Source organism: Electrophorus electricus, chromosome 2 (genome assembly GCF_041902795.1).
Source record: "Electrophorus electricus isolate QZ-2024a chromosome 2, ASM4190279v1, whole genome shotgun sequence".
NCBI classification, from domain to species: Eukaryota; Metazoa; Chordata; class Actinopteri; order Gymnotiformes; family Gymnotidae; genus Electrophorus; species Electrophorus electricus.
This window is the reverse complement of record NC_137498.1, coordinates 41,739,807-41,750,990: the sequence shown is the minus strand read 5'-3', so window position 1 is coordinate 41,750,990 and position 11,184 is coordinate 41,739,807. Positions and strand designations below refer to the sequence as shown.

The 11,184-nt window shown below is 38.6% G+C and overlaps 1 protein-coding gene across 1 annotated transcript; it reads right to left on the bottom strand.

Moving 5' to 3' along the window:
* Nucleotides 1-206: 206 nt before the first annotated feature.
* Nucleotides 207-4,408, bottom strand: LOC113581151 (keratin, type I cytoskeletal 13-like). Its single transcript, XM_027016104.3, has 7 exons — nucleotides 3,838-4,408; nucleotides 2,497-2,579; nucleotides 2,118-2,274; nucleotides 1,601-1,762; nucleotides 1,374-1,499; nucleotides 949-1,172; nucleotides 207-451 (listed from the first exon to the last, which is right to left on the bottom strand). Exons 1-7 carry the CDS (start codon nucleotides 4,303-4,305, stop codon nucleotides 319-321), a joined length of 1,353 nt encoding a protein of 450 aa, XP_026871905.2. The 5' UTR covers nucleotides 4,306-4,408; the 3' UTR covers nucleotides 207-318.
* Nucleotides 4,409-11,184: the final 6,776 nt, after the last annotated feature.

Sequence of the window (11,184 nt, the reverse complement as noted above, 5' to 3'; positions counted from 1 at the left end):
AGCATACTGATATATTATGCATGTTTGTGAAGTACCTACAATTATGAAACTTTATGTTTGAGCCTGTGGGAGTTTTAGAATTCCTGATGTTTTAAGTCACAAACATACACAATGACAGCGAGATCGCTAAATTACTTTGGCACATTGGTGTAAAGGGAAATGCTGAGCATGTGAACAAGTGTGAAATAAAACAAGAGACACATGACTTATTGCTTGCTCTTTTGATTTTATTGTTCTCTATGAGCACTGAGGAAGGGCTTCACAGGGCTTGATATTTTTGTGTCACCAAGTGAGGCTTCAGAATGTGTAGGGTCTTCCTTATTTTGATTTGACTGCAGAAGTGGAGGAGGTAGAGGTTGAGCTGACTACTTTACCATCCACCACTTCCTCTGTAACAATCACCACCTTACGAGTTGTTGATGATGATGATGATGATGTGGCTGATGATGAACTGTAAGTATTAACAAAATTGTAAGTATTAACACAATTAACAAAACTGTTGTGTTGTGATATCTACTAATGATATCTACTAAGTCAAGATTTTGGGATTATTAATATCAAGTTACTATAACTGCTATAGTATGAATACTGGTGTATTCTTTCTTGGATTCATACTATGGCATGTGACTCTTTATCAGGAAAATAGCTTGGTGGGATTATAAACCTCCTCAGTTGCTAAATATCAGTTAATCAGCGATTAGTGACTTGAGGATCTGAGACAGTCACATAATTTTTGTATCTGAATTTCCACCCACATATAGTCTGGTGAATCATTAAATAAACTTTTGCTCCCATAGTAGAGAACCATATGTACCATTTTAATTGCCATTCTTTAATTCTCTTTAAATAATTTCACTTCTCATTGACCCTTGTTTGAAATTACCAAAAAAGTATTCAAATCAGGCATGGCTTTCTGCAGTGCTTGATTTTGCCACATGCTGATCTTACCTGCCACCACCCTCTCCATCCAGCAGTCTCCTGTATTCTGCAATCTCCATCTCCAGTCTGGTCTTGATGTCCAGGAGCATATTGTATTCTTGTTTCTTGTGCTCCATGTCTGCCCTCAGCTGTGCCAGATGTTCCTCCAGACTGGTGGCCTGTAACTGGATGCTGACTAGCATATTGCCGTAGCGGTTCTGTGTTTCAGCCAAGGTTGCCTCAAGAGATGCTTTCTGAAAGGACACAGAAGAGACATTTGGAGTTTTCAAAGCAAAAGCTGAATCTCTTACCTTAAGATTCTCATTATATAGCCCCTGCAATGTACCAACAAGATTTGTTTGTTGTTTTCACTGTTATTGTGAGAAGAAGTACAATACAAAGAGCAGAAAACAATATAAATTAATGAAAATAAAAATGAATAAGATTATTCTTACCATGCTAAGTTGAGATTGCAACTCGATTTCAAGACTCTGGAGTGTTCGCTTGAGTTCTGTAATTTCAGTTTTGGATGTCTGGACTGTTTCTGTGCTGGCAGCAACTTCTTTGCCTAGTGTGTCACACTGTTGAGAAGAATAACCAAATATTATACTCAGAGTAAAATACTGATGCAGCCTGGCTCATTGTTAAGAGAATAATAATTCTTATTCCAGTATGAATGTACCTTGCCCTGGAACCAGTTCTCAACCTCTTTGAGATTCTTTGCAGCCACAGACTCATAGTGTTCTCGGATTCCCTCCATGACGGCAGCCAGGTCTTGCTGTGGAGGAGCGTCCACTGACACGTTGACCTGACCACCCATCTGAGTGCGTGCTGCTAGGAGTTCCTGAAAAGAGGTGAGCAGGATGTTATATACACATTGTGTACATGTTATAGGTGTTTTTCAGGAAACATTTTACAACACTAAAATGGAACTCTATTAATCACTTCAACCACAGTTAATTTATGCAACTCTATGCATGTTACTTTAGCAAGTACAGTTATCTAACAGCTGACTAGAATTGCTGGTAATGACATACCTTGGTCAGGTGGTTTAGAATCATGGGTGACTCACATAGCTTTACATGAATTTTAAGGTTGATTGGTAACTCTGTTAAATCTCTACATGGGGTTTTAAGTTTATGGGTAACACTGATATACTTCTACCTAGTTCTTTAGCATCATGGATAACTCTGACATACCTCTTCATGGTTCTTCTTTAAGTAGATAAGTTCATCCTTAAGCCCCTCAATCTGTGTCTCGAGGTCTGCCCTGCTCAAGGTCATCTCATCCAGAACTCTCCTTAGTCTACTGATGTCTGCCTCCACAGACTGTCTCAAAGCCAGCTCATTCTCATACCTGTGAAAGGCATAAACATGTTACAAATGTAAAGAGACTCTATGTATTGTGAGAACAATACATATAGATGAGAAATGTCTTGTAATCAACTCTCTGACCAACGGATAATAGATTTAGACATTGCCAAAATACATACAATTCTTTTCAACGCTTAACTTGAGGTGGATTATATTCTTACTTTTTGGCATGGTTGGTTATAGCATCCCCTTATGACACACTTACTTGAGTTTGAAGTCATCAGCTGCTAGTTTGGCATTGTCAATGCGGAGATAGATGGCACCATTTATTGTCATAGCCTCCTGAATCTACAATACAAAGGACAAATCTATCAGTGTAAATCTAAACTTGAATAAAAAGCTCCCAGTGAAAAAAAACCTTTGATCATTATCTGCTTTGGTATAAGGAGTGGTGCATAGTGGTGTTAAATTCAATATTCTTTGCAGGTTTTGATTCCTTTCAATATCGTTCCTATAGGATGGGCATCAGGTAAAGCCTTTTAAGAATAGCCCTTTGTTCTGTTGTGTACAGGGAATGCAACCACATAAAAAGAACAGAGTGTGGCAATGAGAACACCAAATGAAGTAGGTCAAGACAGAGGCACAACAGAAGAACAATCACAGTGTGTTTTGCACAATCTAGTTCTGAAATACTGTCCACACATAATGCTTTTATAACTGGTTGCCTCTACATAATTTTACTTCAGCACCTTACCACAAAGATTTATATGAGAGTAATATTTTCTGATCTACTAAATGGCAAGTGTAAAGTACAGTAATATTATGTATAGTACTATAAATATTAGTCCACCCATAAGTTATTATCTATTTATACAGGTAGTTAGTGGTTATCTGCATTTAAGTACACTAAACTACACATAGGAAAACATTATGCAATAAACAGTAACAAATTTCCAAAATGTTATTACTCTCTTGTTAGATGGTTACAAATTATCCGTGATTTTTGACACAAAAAACTTAAAACACACTGAAACTCTATTAAGACCAGACATGGAACACATACAAACTGGGGAGTACATAACCCCAGAGAAGAATTCCTCATGGAACCAATTTTCTTGAACATTTACATTTTATGGTATTTAGCTGACACTTTTATCCAAAGTAACTTACAGTTATGGCTTGAGCAATTGAGGGTCTTGCTTAGGGACCCACCAGTGGCAACTTGGTAGTGGTGGGGCTTGAATCAGCAACCTTCCAATTACTGGTCAAGTATCTTAGTCACTGAGCTACCAGTGCCCACTGCTAGCTCTGCTTAAGGGTCAGGCATGGAATGTTGTCCATAATACATAGCAGTCAGTAATCTAATTAAATATATAATTGAAGTTCTAGTTGTTTTGTTTACATGAACTCATTCTAGACCACTGATATACTCCAGTGTTGTCCTGATCCTTTTATTTTTATTCTACTATACTGATAAATACCTTAGTATTGGGGTGGGGGGGGGGCATGATATATTAAAAAATATACATAATTTATTTTTCAACTTACAATCCACTTTTTAAAATAAAGTTCAACACTGTGATACCACACAAATACTATGACGTACCTTGCCCTGAAGGTCACTGATGGTGGTGTAGTAAGCAGAGTAGTCCCGAGACTTAGGGGAGGTCTTGCCGTCGAGGAACTGGCGGATCTTCAGCTCCAGCTCAGCGTTGGCCTTCTCCAGGGAGCGCACCTTCTCCAGGTAGGCAGCCAGACGATCGTTGAGGTTCTGCATGGTGGCCTTCTCATTTGTAGACAGATCCATGGCATCAGACAGGTCAAAGCCACCTCCAGAAGACGCACCACCGCCAAAACCACCGCCGAAGCCACCGCCGAAGCCACCGCCGAAGCCACCGCCGAAGCCACTGCCGAAGTTACTGGAGCTGCCAGAGTAGCCACTTGAGATGCGAACATCTCCTGCTCCACCGTAGACACTCATGGCTCTCCCACTGCTGATACGACCTCCACCGCTGGACATACCGTGGACAGAGCTGATTCTCATGGAGCCCCCTGACATGCTGGCATAACTCATGGTGCTTCGGTGTAGTGCTTTGCTGCTCAGGCTGGAGAAGGAATGAGTTGAGAGTGTAGAAAGCCAGTCCTTTTAACTTCACGAAGGAGGGTCAGGCAGGGGGGTCCAGGGGAGTGTTCCTTCCCTCTAGGCAAATACCTCTGAACCAGACAAACCTGTAACGAAGAAAGCAAGGGCTGGAAAAGCGCAGAGAACAATCCCTAGCTCAGTGATGTTGAAACCTGTGCAAAAGGCTGTTAGCAGTGTTGATGCACAAACAGCTAATAAAGCTGCAGGCAACAAAAGGGAATGGTGGCTTTTTGTTCCAGAGTCATCCTGACTTGAAATACAATATCACATATAAAGCATACAGATATCAAAGTATGTAATATAGTAGTAGATAGAGAATATAATATAGTAGCAGGAGTAAATATGAAGTTACATGTGCTAAATTAGCTCTAAAATAGTTTTTTTCCTCAAGTGCTGGCAAACGTCTTGAACAGGTTTTGCAGGTATCTGTGTGTAATTTCAATAAGGATAACCATCAAGGGTAATCATTTTTAGAGGGTGTTCAAGTAGGGCAGAGTGAACAACTTCTTTATCTCATGCTATAAAACGTTTTGACATAGCCCAACCCCTAGTACTAACCCTAAAGGTCTTTCAGTGGCAGAACGGTGGCTGTAAAACCAGTCAGATATGCTTGAACACCTGAGAATACCTGAGATATGGCATAAGTTACAATGCTTGAAAATACGGATTGATTTAAAAACAAAAACAAACAACAACAAAAAATAAATACTACTTTGTGTGCTGAACATTACATGATAGTATATTGAAAATAGTAGTTGTTGTATGCAAGAAAAGGGACAAGAAAATAGTAGAAAAACACAACTGCATATTAATTGAAAAATGGAAAGCAAAGGAACAGGATAAATGTAAATAGTTTGTGTGGGCATGTACACATGCGTTTGCAATCAGTCATGCAGGCAGGATGCCACTCACGGACCCTCAGACAGAGACAAGCAATAATACTGCCTGGAAAGAGCTTTGGTTCTATTTCCCCTGACATTATTCCACCAATAGTAATGAATATATTAAATTCAGTTAAAGATTGCAGCAGCATTTCTGTTTCATTTTATATGCGCTAATAGCATTACATCCACAGAGCACATCTATCATATTATGATTCACAATATAAGGGAAGAGAAAGGGAGATTTAGTAGACATTTTAAGCATGTTCATGTATGTCAGTCTAACGTGTGTATAATATATATTCCTAAAAAATATTTTAACAGGAGGAACATATCTGAAACTCCTTCCCTCTACCCAATATCCTATTATATAAAATGTACTTGTTACTACCTGTTGACATGTTTGCTACTGATTTTATTTGTTTGCTCTGATTTCTTGCAGTGCCCAACTGCACACCTCCTTTCAAGATAGTTTCAGGTCGCATTAACATGCCACTCCCCAAGACAGACTATTTAACAAAAGAAGTTATTTTACATAATCTTAAAATTTGCCAAGATGTAGACAGGCTTCTACCTCATCAGCTCATTCACATTCAAATTTTTAGTGTACGTTACATTCTTTTCACATTTATGGCTTTATCTACTAAACATTTGCATTATGTATGTGTGTGAAATCGATCCATCAAAATGCACGCAGATTTTCTTGCGAGTGAACACAAAGTTTCCGTTGAGCTGCAGGTTTTAGCCCCTAAGAGACGCAGTAATCATGTAAACTGACAACCTGGAGTGATTTACTGTCTTGAACCCCAGGCAAAAATGTGCAACTATACTTTGTATACCTTTTAATATTACCATGCCTTCGGGTGAGCAGATAACAATCAAATTTCATTTTGCAGCATCAAAAGTCAGGTGAATGCACCCAGGACACATTGTGATTGGGTCATTTAAACCTCTTACTGATATGGTCAGGAGCAGATTTTGACCACATTCAACATAAGTGTGAATAAATATGTTTACAACTACAAAACCCACTGTTATGGACTAGGGTCCATGGGATGCATGAAGACACAATCCAGAAAGCCAAACAAACAGAAGACTCAATAACCGACAAACACGAGAAGAAACAATGCGGTAACAAATGAGAATTAAATGTAAATTAAAAGACAGGTGTAATGACTCAAAGGAGTGTGTGAAGGGTGGCGCTCAGATACAACACAGTACATAACCATGTGTGAACACCACTGCATGGCGGATGACATTGGCGATGGGGACACTGGCAATGGGGTACACCCACCCCCTTTTAGGTGCAGGAGGTTAGATATGTTCCTGAGCACTATCCAAGGCCTACTGTCCTGTCTATAGAGGGATCTGGCTTGGATCTGTTTATATCTGGAGGGCAAGATATTAGGAGCCCCAAGTTCCCCAGGAAATTGTAGGAGGATCCTTGCATTGAGGATCCAAGGTGGTCTCAGTCACCAAAACATTGGTCTGGAGCTGCAGTAGGCACATTCAGTTTCCCAGAATCTGGTTTATACTGGCTCCCCCTTCTATGGTATCTGACATACCTTTAGGACTGGAGCAGGTCTCCTTGTTAGATTTGGCAGTGGCACTGGCATCCCTGGTGAGCTTTGGGGTGAACCACACCTATACTAGCTATTCTAACCTGGTCTATAGTCAGAATTCAGCCAATTGGTAGAGCAGGCAGTCCTCAGCGCTTCTCTCTGGCTCCTCAGTCTACGCAGAAGTGTCAAGGGGCAAGGGCAGGCTGGATGAGACTGCATCCTTAGTTTAGTTGGTTATTATGTCATGGACAAGCATGTGAGGAATGCAGGACACAAATGTATGTCAAGTAGGATTAGTTTGAATGAAGACAAAAGCAAGCTCATAAAACACGCAGTTGCACAAAGACACATTCCGGACAGCCGCGCAAATAGAAAAGACAGTAATCGACAAGCACAAGGAGGAACAATGGGGTACATAAACACAAGGCAACACTAGAGAACAAATGTGGAGCAGGTGAGATAAATCTAGATGAAAGTGTAAAAAAGAGACACAAGTATAACAAATTAAGACAAGGAGTGACCTGGGTGAAGGGCAGTGCTTGGGTAGAACAGAAAACAGAACCTCATGGTGAACAGCACCACATGGGGGACCATTAGACACCTACACTTTATCACAAATGAAACTAAACACCACACATGATAGTATGATAAATATTCTGTATTGGTGTATCCAGCAGATATGTTTCTCATGATATTTTATTTCTCATGTCGATATAGTTGTCTTGTGGTAGTGCCATTGACAACTGCAGAAATCAAAGCAGCTCCAAGACAGATGCTTCTTCTCCACCATTGACCTGACATATCCTTCTACTCTGCCATTGTCTTGGATGGTATTTTCCAGTATTTGATATTAAACAGTGTAATGTGCATTATTGATAGTATATTGATAGTATATATGAAACTTGATGTTTAAAAAAGTTTCAGTGTTTCCACTAACTCTTCCTAACTAAAGGACTATTTAATATTGTTTGAAATTGAAAGATTAACATAGCCTAAATTGTTTGGATCCGTCTCATTCAATGAAGAAAAGAAGAATATTTTTAGTATTGTTGCTGCTGTTATATTAATTATTTACTGTTTCCTTGTATAATAATATATAATATATATAAGTATAATAATATATGTAAGTAATTTCTGACTTTTGTATCTCCTATGCTGTTTACAATGTCATCCCAGTTCTTTTTTCTGCATTTTTGAGACTACCACAAGCTTTTTTCATAGTCTTCCAACAAATTATAAGATAAAGTCATAATAAAAGTTATGGAAACTATATGAGGTTACTGCTTATTGAGTATAGTTCCGCCTTTAATCCTATACACCCTTCCATACTCGTAACCAAAAAATCGTTGATCTTGGACTGTATAGGAACATCATCATCTGGTACATGAACAGTCTCAAACAGGGCTGCAAAGCATTGAAAAGTGAATTCAGCAGAAATTATTACATGCGCAGTTTCCCTATTGTACAGGATATTTATACAAAATGATGCAAAACATGCAGAGAAGATTAATAGTGACGATTACCAGCCACACAATGATTTATACTCACTGCTGCCAGTAACTGTAGCATGGGAGTAAAGACAAAATTGTCCAAGATCTGCTTTGTTTCGCCACAAGCTGCACAGAAAAATGACACTTTTCTGTTCAATCATCCATGATCACATACAACATATACACATACACAATATTATGGCACATTTCACAGGGTGCTGTTATTCTGTTTTTGACTGTGTATTTTTACATTACTTTCTAAATGGTTTCTAGTATACTTTCCAGCATATTTGCTTATTTATTCAATTGTATTTCTATTGTGGCACTGTTGTGAACTTGTCACCGAGTATGTCACTGCGGCACTGATGCAGTATTTATTGTAATGGCCTGAGTGCCACAGGGCAAGGAGCAGGACATACAGACTCCCTTGATGGAGACAAACATTGATTAACACACGAAAAAGACAACAGCACTCACATATAAAATAAACAGTGAACATGAAAACAAACACATCTAACATGAACAATGTGAACATGAACAGTGACCGACAACTATACACACACCAACAGGGTTTTAAATACATACAGATATAACGAGACTAAACCAGGTGCAGGTGTGTGCTAAATGACATAGGTGTGGTTACAATCGAGCCAGAGTGAATTCTCACTGCATGCGATAGGCCGTAGAACATGACCAGTGGCATGGAGAGTGTTCCGTGACATGTATGTAAGGGATTATGCACTTGCATAGTTTCACAGAGAGGAAAGGATATTAAAAATCTGGTTTTTCTGTGTGTTTACCAACAGGGTGAATGGCCTATTCATTATCACATAAACGGTGAGAAAATGGGAAACATAGAATTAACAATAGCTGTGAGGCACGACACTGCAGGCCAACAGGCTCGCATGCCCATCACATTCTGCTCTCTCACCTGTGCCAGAGCATGCAAGAACCTCTGCAGATTTATCATGAATTCAGAGGTTTCAGATGTGAGTGAAGTTGAACCAGGAAATACAATAAATACAGTAAATGCAGAGAAGGACAGTGACTGGGTACCCTGGCAATTCATCAAATAAGTGCAAACAAGTAGAGCCTGAATGGTTAAATAAACCATTTATATTGTTATTTCATAATTAGCTTTAGTTTCAACAGTCTTTGTGACCCAAGCAGACAGAGCTGATCAGTGTAATTCATTAATTACACAAAATCACAGCTATGATTCTAATGTCACTGAAAAATATATTAAATATAGTACTTCTAGTTTAAACCCATTTGTTAAATTTCACATTATGAAGGCCTCACTTGTGTGTTTGTAATGACAGACTCAGAGAGCTGTGCGGGATCCATTCACAAGTACTTTAATGGAACACAAGAGCAGTCCAAACACCAAAGTTAAGAGCAAAAATCAGTCCTAAATATCAAGCAAACATATCAAAAATGGCAAAAGAACAAACATAGACTAAAAATCCAGACAAAAAGTTCAAAAGAGACAAAACAGTACATAAGGATTTGGAACACAGACACAATGGATCTGGCAACACTTCAGACTGATGTGGGAATGTTGAAAGGTTTTGTTTGGCTTAGGGTGGAAACTAAGGACAGGTGGATCACATAATGGTTGTTTTTGAGGCTAGGATTCTGGGAAGGTGGAAACTAGAAATCCTCTGGTTTCCAGTGGAGGGATTGCTGACAGAGTTCCTTTATTATTTTTTGCTGTCTTCATTTTTTTATTTGTCTTTTAAACTGCTGGGATATTATGTCCCCAGTGGTTTTCTCATATATATTTTTTTATATTCTCTATCAGAACTTTGAGCTTTTCAGTAAAGAATTTTTTCTTTTTCTCGTTTCATTCTGTGTGTGTTGCCACAATTCTAATTCTAAGAAAAGTTTCCTGTGGACATAATTCATGTGCCAGGTCACAGGAAAATCATTTGTAAAACTATGGCCTGCTACTGAAGTTATGTTAAATTATGTTAAATATGGCCCTTGGTATATAGACATGTGAAAAAATATCTGAACAAAAATGTATATAACCTATTTATAGTACAGTGAAACTATCTATGACGTGTAGTAATGCACGGTAAAGACATAATGCATAAATAAATGTATTTTGCATTTCCTACTAAGAAAAAAAAGGTCAAAGAACTGCAATGGTATGTGTGAGAGCACTGAGAATTTTTGTTTGTTTGTTTGTTCCTGTGAACCCTTTGAGAATGTATGTGTCAGTGTGTTGTGTTGCTGTGTTTCTCCTATTATTTGATAATTATTTGCTAATTTCAAGTTTTCCAGTCAACTTCATTTGGGACTAAATGAATGGATGTGATTGGCTAATAGTGTTCCCGATGAGACCAGGTGCTTAGGCATCACACCCTCTGTATTCTGGTGAAGAAAGTGTTTTTAGTCATTTCAGACATTTATTTCCATTCTTGATTGCTTACATATTGTCACTGAATACTAGCACATGACTTTCAGTAACTGAAGCTCAGGTGTCTTTTGCCTGCATCTTTAGTGCAAAACTCTAAACAAATTTTCCTGGACTTGGCCCTCATTAACTCAGCACAGCAGTGTTGATGGAGTTTTTACAAGTCAGACTCATGAGTGGAGAGTTGTCTGAACCCTAAAAATATCCATCCAACAGTGGTTCTGCATTTATAAACTCACAATGGATGAAGTTCTAGAGGATGAAAACACAAATTGTGCATGGCTAGAGACTCTTAACTGTACAAATGTACAAGGTGTTTTTAATGTAAGAGTCCACTGAGAAAACACTTACAAAATAGATACAATAAAGTAAATGTAAGATACAATATATGACCTCACCAAGCCTTTGTGTAGGTATGGTGCGTGTACATGTGTTCATTAGAGCTCTGTATTGTC